Source organism: Canis lupus, chromosome 7 (genome assembly GCF_003254725.2).
Source record: "Canis lupus dingo isolate Sandy chromosome 7, ASM325472v2, whole genome shotgun sequence".
Lineage (NCBI taxonomy): Eukaryota > Metazoa > Chordata > Mammalia > Carnivora > Canidae > Canis > Canis lupus.
The window spans coordinates 33443461-33458705 of NC_064249.1; the positions used below are offsets into that span (position 1 = coordinate 33443461).

A 15245-nucleotide genomic window follows, 5' to 3' on the forward strand; every position below is an offset into this window, starting at 1 on the left:
TTTTAATCCTTAAAGGAATGTTCTCAGGCTAATAAAGAGAAGAAAAGAATTATTATGCCTCAAGAACTGAGGCAAAACATTCCAAAGCACTAAGGAGCCCCATTTAATCCTCAAGTGTTGATATTTACCCACCCTGCTGGTCAGGGAGAAATAGGTGAGTCCCTAACATGACTTCTCCCCAGGTCAGAAGAGCCTGGAGCACAGATGAGCTGACAAATGGTACCACCTGTCAATGAAGGAGGCAACAATCTGACCCTGAGCTTTGCAGCTCTGTTTCTAGGGCTGGTGCTCGGGAGTGAGCGATCTAGGATGGATGGTGAGGGCAGGAAGTGAAGTGAAATATTTTCATAACTCTGGTTTCCAATGTCCCCTTTTTCTGAGTCGCTGGAGAGGCAGGCTTACTTCTAAAAATTCCCACAACCCTCATCAGCACTCTCTTCATTCATCTGGATTATAAAAGGAATAATCATTTCCCACACATCAGCTGTGCAGTCAAATAAGTGTATTTCAGGCATTCTCTCCAAACAGTAATAGGTTATGTTATAACCTAAATGTTATATAATCTTATTATTACCAATGTCCTTCGTCCCTTGAGTCCTTAAAGAAAACATTTCAGGGCTTCACTGCCGCTCCGGGGTGGCGGGCCCCGGGGCAAAGGCGCCTGGAGGGCCGCAGGACCGCTGCAGACCCCGGCTCAGGACGCTGTCCTGCCCGGCCGCTCCCGCACCTCGTCCAGAGACCTCACGTTCCCAGTAAGGCAGGCCTCCCCCTGGCAACGTCTGCTCTGCTGGAGAGAATCAAGCCAACTTCCTCCAAAGTCACTTACACTTTCTTTTAGAACCTGGGCTCTTTTTGCCACTGTCTGCCGATGATAGTTGTGAAAGAAAAAAAAAAAAACAATCACTTAAAAGTTTGCTCTAGTAACGGTTAATGTGCAGATGCCTCCAATCAACAGTGACACTCGCAGAATTGTGACAATTCACCAGAGTCGCGAAAAGAGCGGCTTCTGTATGAATGGGCTGGTACCCCCGCACGCAAATATCGAGAAAGCAGGCAATTATTTCTTTGAGGCAGCCTCCTGGAAATCACAAATTGCATTCGGAGGAAGAGCACACACATCAGAGACTGCATTAATCAGGGCTCGCACTTGAGGTCACCGTGCGACTGTCCTTCCCTGGCAGAGCCCAGCAAACGGTTCGTATTAATTACAAGGCTCCTGACATCAAAGGAATCATTTTTCAAAAGTCAGTGCTTTGGTGCCAAGGAGGTCCCCGCCCTTTCTAGCAAAAAGCTGACAGTGCCTGAGAGCCCAAGTTCAGGCTCCTGCTACCCACAGCCACTGTCACCAGCAGATGCCAGGTATTCCTCCCCAGGTCACAAACTAGGTCTACCGAAAACTCTGGAGTCTCTTACCATTGTGATCCAATCTTCCCTCCCTGCAGAGTCCAGCAGCCAGGAGCTGTTGCTGGTGCGCTGTTTCCACAGCCAATGGAAGCTTTGGAGGCAGAGAATGTTTCATGTGGTGCAAATGTATCACCACTGATTATATTTCAGTCCCTCAATCGCTGGCCTCGATGCTTTGGAAATCAGCCAAACCAAGCTTGAGGAGAAAGGGCTGCAGCTTGCAATTTCAGAATTTCCCCGAGAACCTGCTCTTAGAAACATGGGTCTCTCGTTTAGCATTTTAAGCAAATACCAAAGGCTGCTACATTCAATTAGATCTCTCTCTCTCTCTCTCTCTCTCTCTCTCAGATGGGTTGTGTTGCTTTGTAGGATGAAATTATAGCAGGAGCTCAAGCTAACCCAGGGGACACAGGCACTCTGCTGGCTTCCACACACCTCTAACCTAACCCGAAAACTCACTCTTCCAATCAGAGAAGAGAACCCCGGCTGGACACAGAGGGAGGGAGAGAATCATGCTGGCATGCACCTGGGCACACCAGGGTCGCAGCCGCTCCCTAAGTGGTATGAATCTGCAAAGTGTGCCAAGGACCAAACACTGGACCCAAGTCTGAACCACAGCATTTGGTGTCACGCTGTCAAATCCAAACAGGTAGGAAGAAAAGCTCCTTGCTCATCAAGGGAGTCTATGAAGCATAGCTTTGTCCTAAAAAATAAACTAGAAGTTCTTCAAATGCAGGGACTGTATATGCCAAGATGCTTTAAATCTAGCCATGTCTGCTCAGTCATATTAAACCACTAGGCTCCTTGTTCTTCCTATGTTTTGACAACATTTTATTGCTTAAAAATTTTATCTGTCTCATAAGGATTCAATCTCACACAGCTAGCACACAGCAGAGGCAGGGCTGCAATCAAAGCTCAAGCCAGGACTCTTGAAAATAAGCATACAAAAAAGCAAAAACATCTAAATTTGCTAAACTGTTTACCTGCTTTTCCTGCCTCACTTACTGTCAATTCCAGTAGGGTGGCTGCCATGTTGGTTTTGTTCCTTTCCCTCTCCCTAATACAGCTCCAATACATTGTACAGTATTTACTGGCTGAATTAATTAACTTCCCATAATTGTTGGAAAGGTGGGCCGTCCCTCGAACTGGTAAACTTCCTCTTACTAAGAGCCTGATGTGTTCATGACTGCCTTCCCTCACACCAAAAGAGAAGGCTCCCATGTCCTAATAGGTTAGGCCTGCAAAGGGCAGGAATGCCAGCAAAGCTAAATATTTGCTGCAGAGCAAATTCAAATTCCACCCAAGGAATAAAGCTGATGCTGATGGCTAACGGTTCTAATTTCTTAGAAAGAGTGCCCGGCATTTATCAGGCTTGGTGGGATCAAGAAGTAGCTGTGAATCAACGGAGGCCAAGAAAACTACTCCCATTTTCACTCCCTGAAGGGAACAGTCTTACAGAACAGAAAAGAATAGTAGGCAAATCAGGTGCCCCAGTGAGACAACAGAGCCCATGTCAGTGGCCAAGGTATAGCTCAGTGCTTGCACCAAAGTAGGTTCTATATACTCCTTGAATCTATATACACCCTTAAAGGGCTGCTCTGGAACCCTGGAATGTCTGATACTTGTCCTCAAGCTAGGAGGGGACAACACAGCCAAATTTGGGGGTCTCAGTTCAATTTGAACCCCATTCACGGTCCCATCTCTAGGACATTCCACCAATTACACTTGTCCTCAAATGAAATGAAGTGGTGACATCAATTGCCATGTGACCAGCAAAAGAGCCTCGTCTCTTCTTTCCTGCTAGCCTCTGTCTTGTAAACAGTGGACACCCCCTACCCTGGCATCAATGAAGCATCTTCCTTTTCTTCTACCTCTTCTTCAAAGTGTGACTGACATCATTCCTCCCTCCCTGAAGAAGACACCTCTGCTGGTTACAACTCACAGCAATATCTCCTCTCCGTGACTGGTAAACATGCTATTCCCTCTATAAAATTTGTGAGTGGCATCGCACTGTCAAAGATGAAACTAAGACTACTACACACCTCTAACCTGACCAGAAGAGCCACTCTTAAGGGGACTTCATGAACGGGCCCCTTCGAGTTTGCTCCCCCACCATGCCCCTGCAAGTACCCCCTGAGGCTTCAGCCCCGAAGAATCCCTCGCACTTTCCTTAAATCACAGTGCTCGCTCCTGCTTCCAGGCTTCTCTGCACATACACGGGGCCCACATGGGGCCCCTCCTCCTCCTTCAGCCCTGGCTGTCCACACCACCTCCTCTGGCCCTCCTGCAAGAACTGAGTGGCAAGCTGAAGGCTGGAGATGCATGAAATGTCAGTGTGGGCCATCCTTAGGTTCCTGTGGAGCCCCACACCAACCTATGCAGGCTTAGAATCAGTGTCGTTCTGAGATGAGAAATGCTCATGCAGTGTATGGGCACTATTTTTCCCTGAGAAGGATGCACCTCTCCTCAAATAAATTACCATTTGGCAGAAACCACAAGGGAACATGAAGAAGGATTTCTGAATAACCGTCTGTCTGGACTGAATCAGGAGTCTGTCGATGTTGCGAATTGTTTGGACACTGATGTTAATCAAAATCGTTAGACTTCTCGGCTTGATTTGGTCAGAACACACTAATCACTAAAACACAATCCCATCATTGATACCCAGCCCCCAGACACCACCAGCAGGGAAGTTAGAAACTTCTGGTGAGAAACCAGGGGGGGAAATGAGAATTTTCTATAAAATAGTAAATTTTTCATTAACAGATGTAGACATCCAAAAAAAGCCAGTCCTTTCCTGGATGTACCCCCCAGCCCAACCCTCCCACACACCCCCTGGCAGCTAGAGATCCCAGCAAAGAAGAGCCTCAGACCGAGGGACGAAAGGCCCAGTGGGAACGTATCCCCACCCCCTTGAGCCTGGAAAGGTACAAAAAAAGAGAAATTCTTTTACAAATGTGTACAAAGAGCTATGGTATTTCATTCAGTGTTTCTGAGTGATGTCAATCCATTTTATCTTTTTTGTAAAATCTTTATTACATCTTTAAAAGGTATTTAAAATGTATATGATAAGCCCACCAAGACATTACTATCTCCCCCCAAAGAGTGCTCCCTATGCATTGGTCAGTATCGAAAATGTTGGTCTTGCATTAATATAAAGTTTATTTGGCATTCAAAAAAAAAGTAGCCAGTAGAGATTGGAAACTCCCACAGCCACTGCTGCCACCTCCCCTGTGTGTAAGAATCCAGAGGAAATGAAGAACAGTAGACTCCTAATTATTCCACAGCAGCAGCATTAGGCCTGTCTACCCCCTCCAAAGAACAGAGGGAAGGGCTGGGAACTGTTTATCTTTCCCTGGTTCTCCCATCTTCACTTTTACCCCCAAATCCTACCCTTCTGCATTGCCTCTGTGTTACTAGATCCCTTAGAAATAAGCACACAGGATATCAGGATCCCTTTGAAATAAACACATGGAATTATTAGGTCCCTTAGAAATAAGCACACAGAATTACTAGATCCGTTAGGAATAAGCATACAGGATTACAGGATCCCTTAGAAATAAGCATGCAAGGTAACAGGATCCCTTAGAAATAAACACACAGGATTACTAGATCCTTTAGGAATAAGCGCACAGGATAACAGGATCCCTTAAAAATAAGCACGTGGGATTAATAGATCCCTTAGAAATAAGCACATGGGCAAGATGGTGCTTTCAAATTTAATCTCAAGCAACCCTGCTCAGTCTAAGAATCATAAAGCATGGAGGGATGTCTCTGAGCTTCTAATGTTTCAAAGGTTTCTGTTCTGAAGATTGGAATTGATGTTGGGAGAGGAAAAATTAAGTCAAGGCAATGAGAAAAAGAACCCATCACTTCTTAAAGCCACCTTCAAGGTCGCCAAGTACTTATATCAAGAGAACAGTCACCCAGAAGACAACACATTTCAGCAGAAAATACTGACATTAACTTCGATCACGGTATCATTTATGAGATATAAAGTCCTGCAGTCTAACCAAGAGAAGTGGAGACAGTAGGGAGGAAATTAAGGAGACAGCAAGAAAATGTGAGTGCCCTCCAGGAGGGGAGCGGCAATCACGGAGTCCTCTGCAGGGTCTCAACTATCCAGTGGAAGCCTTGGGGCCTGTGTGTGTGTGGGGTGGGGGGGGGGGGTGGGCAGTCCTGAATTCTAGAGACAGCCAACTGGAGCCTGGGCTCTCCCCAGACCAGATCCGCCGACCCTTCTGGTTCTGTGCCTGGGGCCTTGGTTTCCTTCAGGGCTACGGAATCTGTGCCTGTTCTCCCTTTCCACCACAGGGGGGAGCTGCCGCGTAACAAGGGCAGCGTCTCGAGCTCTGAGAGGTGAGCAGTTTTCCTTACCAGGAACAGCACCTGCCACAGATGCCTCCAACCAGAAAAGGAGGTGAGCAATCAATGGTTCAAAGTCAGCTTCCAAAGCCATCCTCCAACTGCCCCTGCTCAAGCATTCACCTGCAAATACGTGCGCACATAGGGCAATGACCGTGGGTTTTTTTTTTTTTCTCTTTTATCTACTTCGATTCAGAATTTATAAATCATCTGAAAGATGTTATTTAGATGAGGATAATCCAGGTACACATCCTGAGCATTAAGATGCCTGATATTTTAGCTAATGGCTTTAATCACATGGAACTCACCGGACTTATTTACCCATGGATTAAAAAGCAATCTGTAATGTATCTTTGCCTGTCCAGTTCTTTGGGCATAAATGATTGCCCCAAGTAAGAAAAGTCTTCTGAGGCATGTTGCCAAAGATGATTCAGTGATGGTAAATAAGCAGCTTAATGAAGTGAACTCTCCTTATTAACCTCTGGCCAGAGTCACATCTGTGCCCATTCCTTGCTTCAGTTCTTAAACACTCTTCAAAAGCAGCAGCCAAGTTCACTTCTAATTTGCTTCTGAAGAATTCTGCACAAGCCCATTTAGCAAAGTGATTATCCCTCAATTTGGAGGCAATGAGAGAGGTGCTTCCATGAGGTCCCAAGAGTGTCAAACCGATCCTGGTGCTCGTCCCAGAGGGCAGGTCTAGGCCCAGATCAGCCCAGGAACTCATTTCATATGGCACTTCTGCAAAGCTGTGTGCAGTGTCTCAAAGTCTAATGCAGCAGCTACAACCAAAACAGGAACAAGGTGAATACGCCATAGGAAGAGAACTGCCCAAAGATGACAGGCCTGGCACTCTGGTGAGGTCAAGTTCCACTCTACCCCAGCTCACTGGTCAGGCCATTTGTGGTGCAGGGGTGGGGATGGAGGGGCTGGCTCTCCCCACGCCACCATGCTCCAAGGCAGGGACCTGACTAGTCCAGGAGTCCTAAACGCGAACCTGGCCTTCCAGGCCATAATGAAGAAAGATTTGTTCAGGTAGGAGGATGCAACATATTTTATTTAAAACTATATCAGCTTGATTTAGAAGTTTCATATATTTAGAGGTATGAAACTGCCCTGGCCCCAACTACCATCGGGAGGTTTGTTCCCTTTTCTCTTTACTCCGTTTTGCGAATCAAAAGTGTATCTCAGGACACCTGGGTGGCTCAGTGGGTTAAGCATCTACCTTCACTTCAGGTCAGGGGATGGAGCCCTGCATCCGGCTCCCTGCCCAGTGAGGAGTCGGCTTCTCCCTCACTCCCTCTCGCTCACAAATTAAAAAACAAAACAAAGGTGTGTCTTATTTAGTTCAATTCAGTAACTCCTGGTTGGGCTTCTGTGGGATGAGAATTTGTAGATACCACAGTAAGGCTGGGTAGCCCCTGGCCATATGTGGCTCTTTAAGTTTAAATTAACTAAAATTAAAAATTCAGCTCCTCAGTCACCTGAGGCACATCTTGAGTGTTTGATAATCCCACAGAGCTGGTGGCTACTACATTGGACTGCACATGGACAGAACATTTCCAGCAGCACAGAGCATTCTATTAGCCATGCTGCCCTAGCAGACCCTGAGCAGAGCAAAGAGAAAACGGGTGAGATGGGACACCTGCACATTGTAGATGCAAATCTCCAAGGAAGTCTGCACATTTGGAATTACAGTCTGGAGCAGTCGTGGCTGTTCTTAAACATCATAAATGCTAGCATTTGTTTGGGGACAGCCTAACTCAGAGGTCTCAAACCAGCCACCTGAGGAATATCTCCTTTGGCTTCTGTTATATCGTAAACATGGTGGAATTAGTGTCCAACATTTAAAAAATGAGAACTCATTAAAATCTAAGGGTTTTTAAATCTCTCCTGAGAAATCAGAAGCTCTGGTCCCTCTGGGCCTCCATTCCCATGTGGAACACAGACCAGGAGCCAAGAACCTGCCATCCCTTCAGAAGGAGCATGTGGCCTCAGTTTATCAAAATCCCCACTGGCCTCTGCTGTCATGGTCCTTCCTGTCTAATCCCTGCTACATATGCATTTGAATAGAAAAAATAACATCTCTGGTGTTTTAAAAAAGGAAATATCTATAATAAAACACCGTAAAGATGCCTAGAACACCCTTGCTTATTTTTTCCATATATACTTAAATAAATTTCACTCACTTATCCAAAAGAACTCTATGAACTATAGAAATAGGATTAGGGAATTATAAAAGAACTTCCTAATTTCCAATAATTCTCTACTGAACACCTTAGGCTCTCATACTTAATGCTGGGAGAGGAGGAGGACAAGAAGAGGAGAGGATGACAGAGATGTGACTCCTTCTTCGTCTCTAGCCCGTTCCTCCACAAAAAAAAACACACACCACACACATATGCACATGCACAACACACAACATATACACACATATATACATACAACACACACATATACACCACACACATATATATACACCACACATGTATATACACACATATATATACACCACACATTCACACATAGTTGTGTCACTTAGGTGTAGTGTTAAAAGGTTTAGTCATACATAAATAAAAATGAGCCCACATCTGAATAAGATTTTAAATAATATTTGGGAGCCTAATGGAAAAACATCATGCACAAATCTCTTCATTCAAACATCTAGTCTCATGCCCATGAACTAGCACTGGTTTAAATTTAAGCTCCTTTAAAGTAGAGACTTTAACTGTTCTGTTCAGCCAGCACGTAGCAGGTACTCAGCTCTCAGTAAATATTTGTTAAATGGAATATCAGAACCCTCACGGGGAACAGAACACTTCCTTAGAAGTTCCAGGTCTCTGCTATATAGTCGCCTTGATCTCAACTTGACATAATGATATTATATTAATTTATTCCACAAAGAGTTGCTGAAAGCCTCTTATGTGCTGGGCCTCTCCTGGAGTATTATTTTAGTGTGCAGCTGTTTATTCTCCAAGTCAGAGGTCATACGTTTAGGAAGAGAGTTGCAATCACGTAAGAAGAATTTGATTTTGGATGCTGCACTGCCTTTTCTAAAAAACTATACATACACAAAACAATATTATGATGCGCTCATTATCTGATCTATTACATTACCTAGACTATAATATTTATTATAACAAAACACCCATTATGTCATCTATGTACTATACTATTACATCATCTATTCCTGAACCTTCCCTTCACCTTCTGGCCCCAACAGAAACTTGGCTCTCCCCTGGGGCCGCTGCCTACCCTATGGTCCTCTCAAGGCGAAGCTGTTTTCCTCCTCGTCCCTGGACCACTGGATGAGGAGATAGCAGTAGACTTCCTCCCTGCACCTCCCTTCACCCACAAAAGGCCCCAGCTTTAATTTCACCTCATCAGATGAGATCACCCAATACTCAGTGTCCTGAGCATCCCCACCATCTGCTGACCCTCAGGTCAGCTCTCTTCTCCCTTCTCTCTGCAATGGATAGTCTCCATCACTTCTTGAGTCTTAACTCTATAGATGCACCAGTACACATCCAGAGATCTTTCCAGGGCTCTGGGATCTCATTTCCTTAACCGTCCCTTTCAATAATCCCCACTCAGCCTCAGCCAGTGGCTCCCACATCATCACCACCAGCTGCAAATGCACCCCACTCTCTGCCACAAGCCTCCACCTTTTCCTCTCACCTTCTCTGCTATCCTGACACCAGTGATTTTTTTCTGCCCCCATGAGGATCAAAGACCCACTGATGACAGTGCCGTGTCACCGTTTCTCAGCCCTGAGGTCTTCTCCCCTCCATCAGCTGGAAATCAACACCAATCTGTGTAATCTCAGTCTTCCATATGCCCCCTATACCCTGCCCTTCTTCTCCTGCTTCCTTGTACCTGCCTGTCCTCCAGTGCTCAACGCATGTTAGCGTTCACCCCTGCACTCAGTGCAGCCACGTGCAGCTGAAAGAAACCGCACACTTCACAGCGTGCCTGCATTGGTCCCAAGCAACCATTCTCCGTGACCATAGTCAGCTCATTTGGCCACTTCTCTCAAAGGGCTATTTCACATTTTCTTACCTCTCCCCAAACTGCCAACACCTTCTTGCCCATTTGCACTCTCAGCTTATGACCTTTGTTCTTACTTCGCATCCACAGACACCACAGCTTCAACTTCCCGCTGCCCTGCCTTCCAGGATCTGCCTCCCCACAGGAACCAAGGAGGAACTAGCCCTGCTGCTGTTTGAGGGCAGTCCCTCTACTTGTCCCTCAAGGATCTCTCTTCAGTAACTATCCCCTTTTCGACAAGAAAAGTCCATGTTTTGCTCTATACCAGATCATTCGTATCTGCACACAAAATGTTATTTCTCCGACCTTAAGAAGGACCAAAAGGCCTTCCTTTTCCCCATTTTCCCCACCAACCAATGTGTCATTTCCTTACTTCCTGCAACGAAATCTGGAGAGCACTACCTCCACTGTGTCTGTTCCTTGTCATCCACTGACACTGCCTGTGACCTCCCCATCACCAGAGCTAAAGTCCACTCTCACTTCTAATCGCACCTGACCTTTGAGAGCCTTTCATACAGTCACTCGTCCTGGACTTGATTTCTTCACTTGGCCTCACAGTACATCACACCTCCTGATTTTCCATCCACTTCACTGGCTGTTCCTTCTTAGCCTACTTTGTATGTTCTCCTCCTCTGCCCAACCTCTTAATTTTGGAATGCCTTTGGGCTCCGTCCTTGGCGTCTTGTCTGTCTATATTCTAGTACCATAGCTTATAAATAGCAATTAAATGCCAATGACTCCCAAATTATATCACCAGCTCCAACCTCCTTTGCTAGCTCCAAACTTATCTACCTAACTCTATGCAACAATGCCACTTAGATGTTAAAGAGGCATCCCAAATTCACCTGACAAAACAACACTACTCATTCTGTCCCATCCCTCTTTTACCTACGTGAAATACTCTTTCACCCACGGCCTTACTCATCTCAATGATGGCAACTCTATCCCTGCAGGCCAAACACTTCAGAATCACACTCACTGGATGGCGACAATCTTTTCTTTTAATAATGGAAAATAACAAATGTTGGCAAGGATGTGGAGAAACTGGAACTTTCATACACTGCTGGCTGGAATGGGAAATGGTGCAGCCACACTGTGGAAGACAACTCGACAGCTCCTCAGAAAGTTAAAGATGGAACTACCAAATGATCCAGCATTTCCACTCACACATACATACCTAAAAGAATGGACAACAGATGTTCAAACATATACCTGTGTACAAGTATTTGTGGCAAGTCTATTACAACAGTTACAAGACAAAATCAATGCAACATCCACTGTGGATGAGTGGATAAACAACGTGGCATATCCACAGAGTGAAATGTTATCCAGCCATGGAAGGAATGAACTATTAATACCTGCCACAATGGGGATGAACTCTGAAAATGTAAAGTAAGTGAAAGAAGCCAGACACAAAAGATCACATATCATAGGATTCTACTTAACATGAAATATCCAGCATGGTAAATCCAGAGATACAGAAAGTAGATTAGTGGCTGCCAGAGGCTTGGTCAGGTAGAGAATGAAATGAGGCTGCTTTGTTGTTGTCGTTTTTAAGATTTTATTTATTTATTTATTTGAGAGAAGAGAGAGAACACAAGTAGGGAGAGAAGCAGACTCCCCACTGAACAGGGAGCCTGATGGGACTCGATCCCAGAACCCTGAGATCATGGCCTGAGCCAAAGGCAGACACTTCACCGACTGAGTCACCAAGCACCCTAGAGAAGCTACTTAACAGGAGATGGAAATACTTGGAACTACACAAAGGTGCAACAGTGTGAAGGCACTGAATGCCACTGAAGTATGTGCTGAAAAATGGCTCACTTTAGGTTATGTGAATTTCACCTCAATTAAAGAACAAAAAAAGAGAAATTTCCCTCAACTCCTTTTTTTTTTCCTCTGACACTCCATGTTTAATCTGTAAGAAGCTCCTCTGGTTCTACTTTCCAAACAACATCCAGAATGTGACCACTTCTCTTCACCCTGCGACCACTCCAGTCAAGGTCAATACCATCTCCCTTTGGATTGCTGCAGTCACTGACCCCCTTGTGCTACCGTTGGCCCCTCTCATAGGCTCTCAACACAGCATCCAGGCAGAGCATATCATCTGTCGACTGCAACCCTGCAGGGGTTTCCCATTTACTGCTCAGGCCAACCTTCCAACAGTGGTCCAGAGGCCCCACGTGACCCTTTCTCCTGGACATGCCACTAACACCATCCCTCCTCATTAGTCCCAGGTTGACTCTCCCACCCTATCCCTTGACTCTCCCACCTGATCCCTCCAACACAGCCACACTGGTCCCCCCTGGTCCTCAGAGTGCCAGGCACATCCTCCACCAGCAGGTTCTCTGTCCCGATGCTCTCCCACTTGGAAACTACTGAGCTAATTCCCTTATTTCCTTCAAGACTTGGCCCAATCTGACTTTGTCAAAGATGCCCTTCCTGCCCATACACATAACCCTGGTCCCCCACATGCTGCTCTAATTTTACTTTCACCCATGTTTTTTTCTCTTCTAATATACTATACAATTGCAAAAAAAAAAAAAAAAAAAAAGTGTGTGTGTGCCTTACTTAGAGTGCAAACTCCACAAAGGGAAAGATTTGCATCTGTTTTGTTCCCCGATATATCCAGCATTTGCAGAACAGTACCTGGCATGTAGCAGGAGGTCAATGATACATACTGAATTGAAAAATCTTCATAGTATAAAAAAATGGATCATAAAAATATTTACCAAATTGATAATAGCGATTATCAGTGGGAAATGAGGAAGAGATGTGAAATTAGAGATAGATACTAAAGAGACTTCATCTTCACATGGAACGTTTTGTTTCTTTTAGTTAAAAATGATGAAATGCATTCATTGGAATTACAAAATCTTAGTATTTGTCAATTCTGGATAACCTGTGAGAACTGGTTACAGGATTCCTTTTTTTTTTATAAGATTTTATTTATTTATTCATGAGAAACGTAGAGAGAGGCAGAGACACAGGTAGAGGAAGAAGCAGGCTCCCTTCAGGGAGCCTGATGATGTGGGACTCAATCCCAGGATTCCAGGATCACGACCTGAGCCAAAGGCAAGTGCTTAACCACTGAGCCACCCAGGTGCCCCTGGTTATAGGATTCTGTGCAGTTCTTTTTATGGCTTAAATTTCTCAAGACAAGTAAGAAAAAAAAACTTTATGGTTTTTATAGAAAATCCTTTGCTCTTCCCAAAAGAACATGGGTAGTCCTCTTAGAATTTCTGCAACAATGTCTTTTTGGAGTAAATATAGTTTTTGGGCGACTGCCCAATCCAGTGGAGAAAGAAACGAAAAGAGTTACAAATACAGAAATATGATTTTTACCAACTTGACCTCCTCCACACTGTGTGATGCTGGGGAACAGTCCGGTGTGCTAGAGAACTCAAGTCCTGGGGCACACTTCCTGCCATTACCGCCAAAGCCCACCAGGTGGTGTGCTGCGTGGGTATCACAGCTACGGAGCAAGGGCTCTCAAGCATCCCCAAAGAAAAGCCCTTCTCAAAAGGCCCTTTTTCAGAGAGTTTTAAAGCTGCTTCAGCATACCTGCGATTGAGTACTCATGCTTACACTGAGAGCTCTGAAGAAAGGCCCCCACCCACGTTCCCTGCCGCCCCCTTTCCAGGCAATAACCTGATGTGGCGAACCCTACAATCTCTAGACAAAATTCAGATGTATTTATTTTGGAAAATAAAACTCAGTCATCCACTCATTTCCTTTTCCAGCATTTCACAGCAAAATAAAGGTTGTATTGCCAAGAGTTATAAAATTAGAGAGGAAATGAAAATCTGTTATTTTCATAATAGGGTCTTTCCACTTAGCCAAAGTATTTTGAGTTCCAAAACAACTCACATCCCCAAATGGTTGAGTTTTCATAGTGACTTACTGATTTTAAGCTTTTGTAGTGGGCTCTAACATAACCAGACTTTAAACACAGCAATTTTGGGCAGCCTGGGTGGCTCAGCAGTTTAGTGCTGCCCTCAGCCCAGGGCATGATCCTGGAGACCCAGGATCGAATCCCACGTCAGGCTCCCTGCCTGGAGCATGCTTCTCTCTCTGCCTGTGTCTCTGCCTTTCTCTCTTTCTTTCTCTCTGTATGTGTCTCTCATGAATAAATAAATAAAATCTTTAAAAAAAAAACAGCAATTTTTAAGCAATGCCTAGAACTACTGGATATAACTTTTCCAATATTATATGAGATCAATATCCAATAAGCATACAAGCTGTATGTAATATGTTCATAATATACTGAGCAGATAGGTAAGATATCCTTATTTTTTCATTATAAAATTGATAAAAGCTATAGTAACATTCATGTATTTAGATCCATTCTCTTTAGTGACTGAATAGTATTTCTCAGAAAAAAACAACAAAAACAACAGCAATAACAATAATAACAGAAAGCACTTGCAAGGTGCTCACTATGTGTCAGACTCGAGGCACCCTTCATGTCTGGATACAATCACTAATGACAACCCCTCTGCAAGAGGAGCTATTTGTTATCCCCCTAACAGATGACAACACCAAGGCAGAGATGATAAAGAACTTGTTCAGGGTCACAGAGCTAGTAAGACATGGTGCCATAATTCAAACTCAGGCCATTTAGTTCCAAAGTCCATGGTCTTAACCAGCACATGACACTGATCATGCTATAAACTGCTTCACAATCTCCCTGGAAATGGACTTTTTAGATTGTTTGCTTACTATTTTAAACAGCACCACAATAACTATCCTCAAAAATATGTATCACTATTTCCTGAAGATTCATTTCTAGAAATGGCACTGCTTGTACAGGCACTTACAATTTTGGTAGGTAATGCCAGATTGACCTTTAGAAAAGCTTCATCGACCCACATTCCCCCCAGACAACGCTTCATGCTTGCCTCTGCTGCCTCTGGACAGTCTCAGTGTTCCTCTTTTCCAAAAAACAGATAAACAGAAAACCGAATCATGGTGTCGCTTTAATTTGCAGGACCTTGATCACTTGTGAGTCTGCAGCATTTCACATATGTATTGCCCACCTATACTTATTGATCTCATGCTTTGGCCCATTATTTAGAGTTGCCTTTTCTTATGGATTTGTAGATGCTCTTGACCCCAAACACACCACTTCAGCTGCAGTGAACATGCTCTGACCCTACTGGACCCCCCAACTAGCACTTGGAGTAGCTACTCCTTAATCAGAAGAAGCTCCTGCGTCAGGTCCAATGGCTGAGAACAGAGCTCATTAAATTACACTTGCTTCCCCAAAGCAAAATCAGTCAGCATAGCAGAGAGATAACAAAGTTTATCTGAGTCTCTAGCTCATGACCTTCCCATGTAAAATCATTATCCTTTGTGGCAAATAGTGTATTGATCCCTCATGGTACATTAAGATAACAAACAACGTGGGTGCCAGGAACATCCGGGTGGAG

General features: G+C 44.5%; 1 protein-coding gene across 2 annotated transcripts in view; it reads right to left on the minus strand.

The window, feature by feature from the left end:
• PLD5 (phospholipase D family member 5) overlaps positions 1-15245 on the minus strand; it is a 408683-nt gene that overhangs the window by 344633 nt on the left and 48805 nt on the right. Inside the window, exon 1 of one of the 2 annotated variants that reach the window (XM_035719401.2) lies at positions 1414-1802. The exons of the other annotated variant lie outside the window; for it this stretch is intronic. Coding sequence (XP_035575294.1) covers positions 1414-1416 — 3 coding nt within the window. The 5' untranslated portion in view covers positions 1417-1802. Of the gene's footprint in view, positions 1-1413; positions 1803-15245 lie in introns of those variants that run through there. 2 annotated transcript variants of the gene reach the window in all.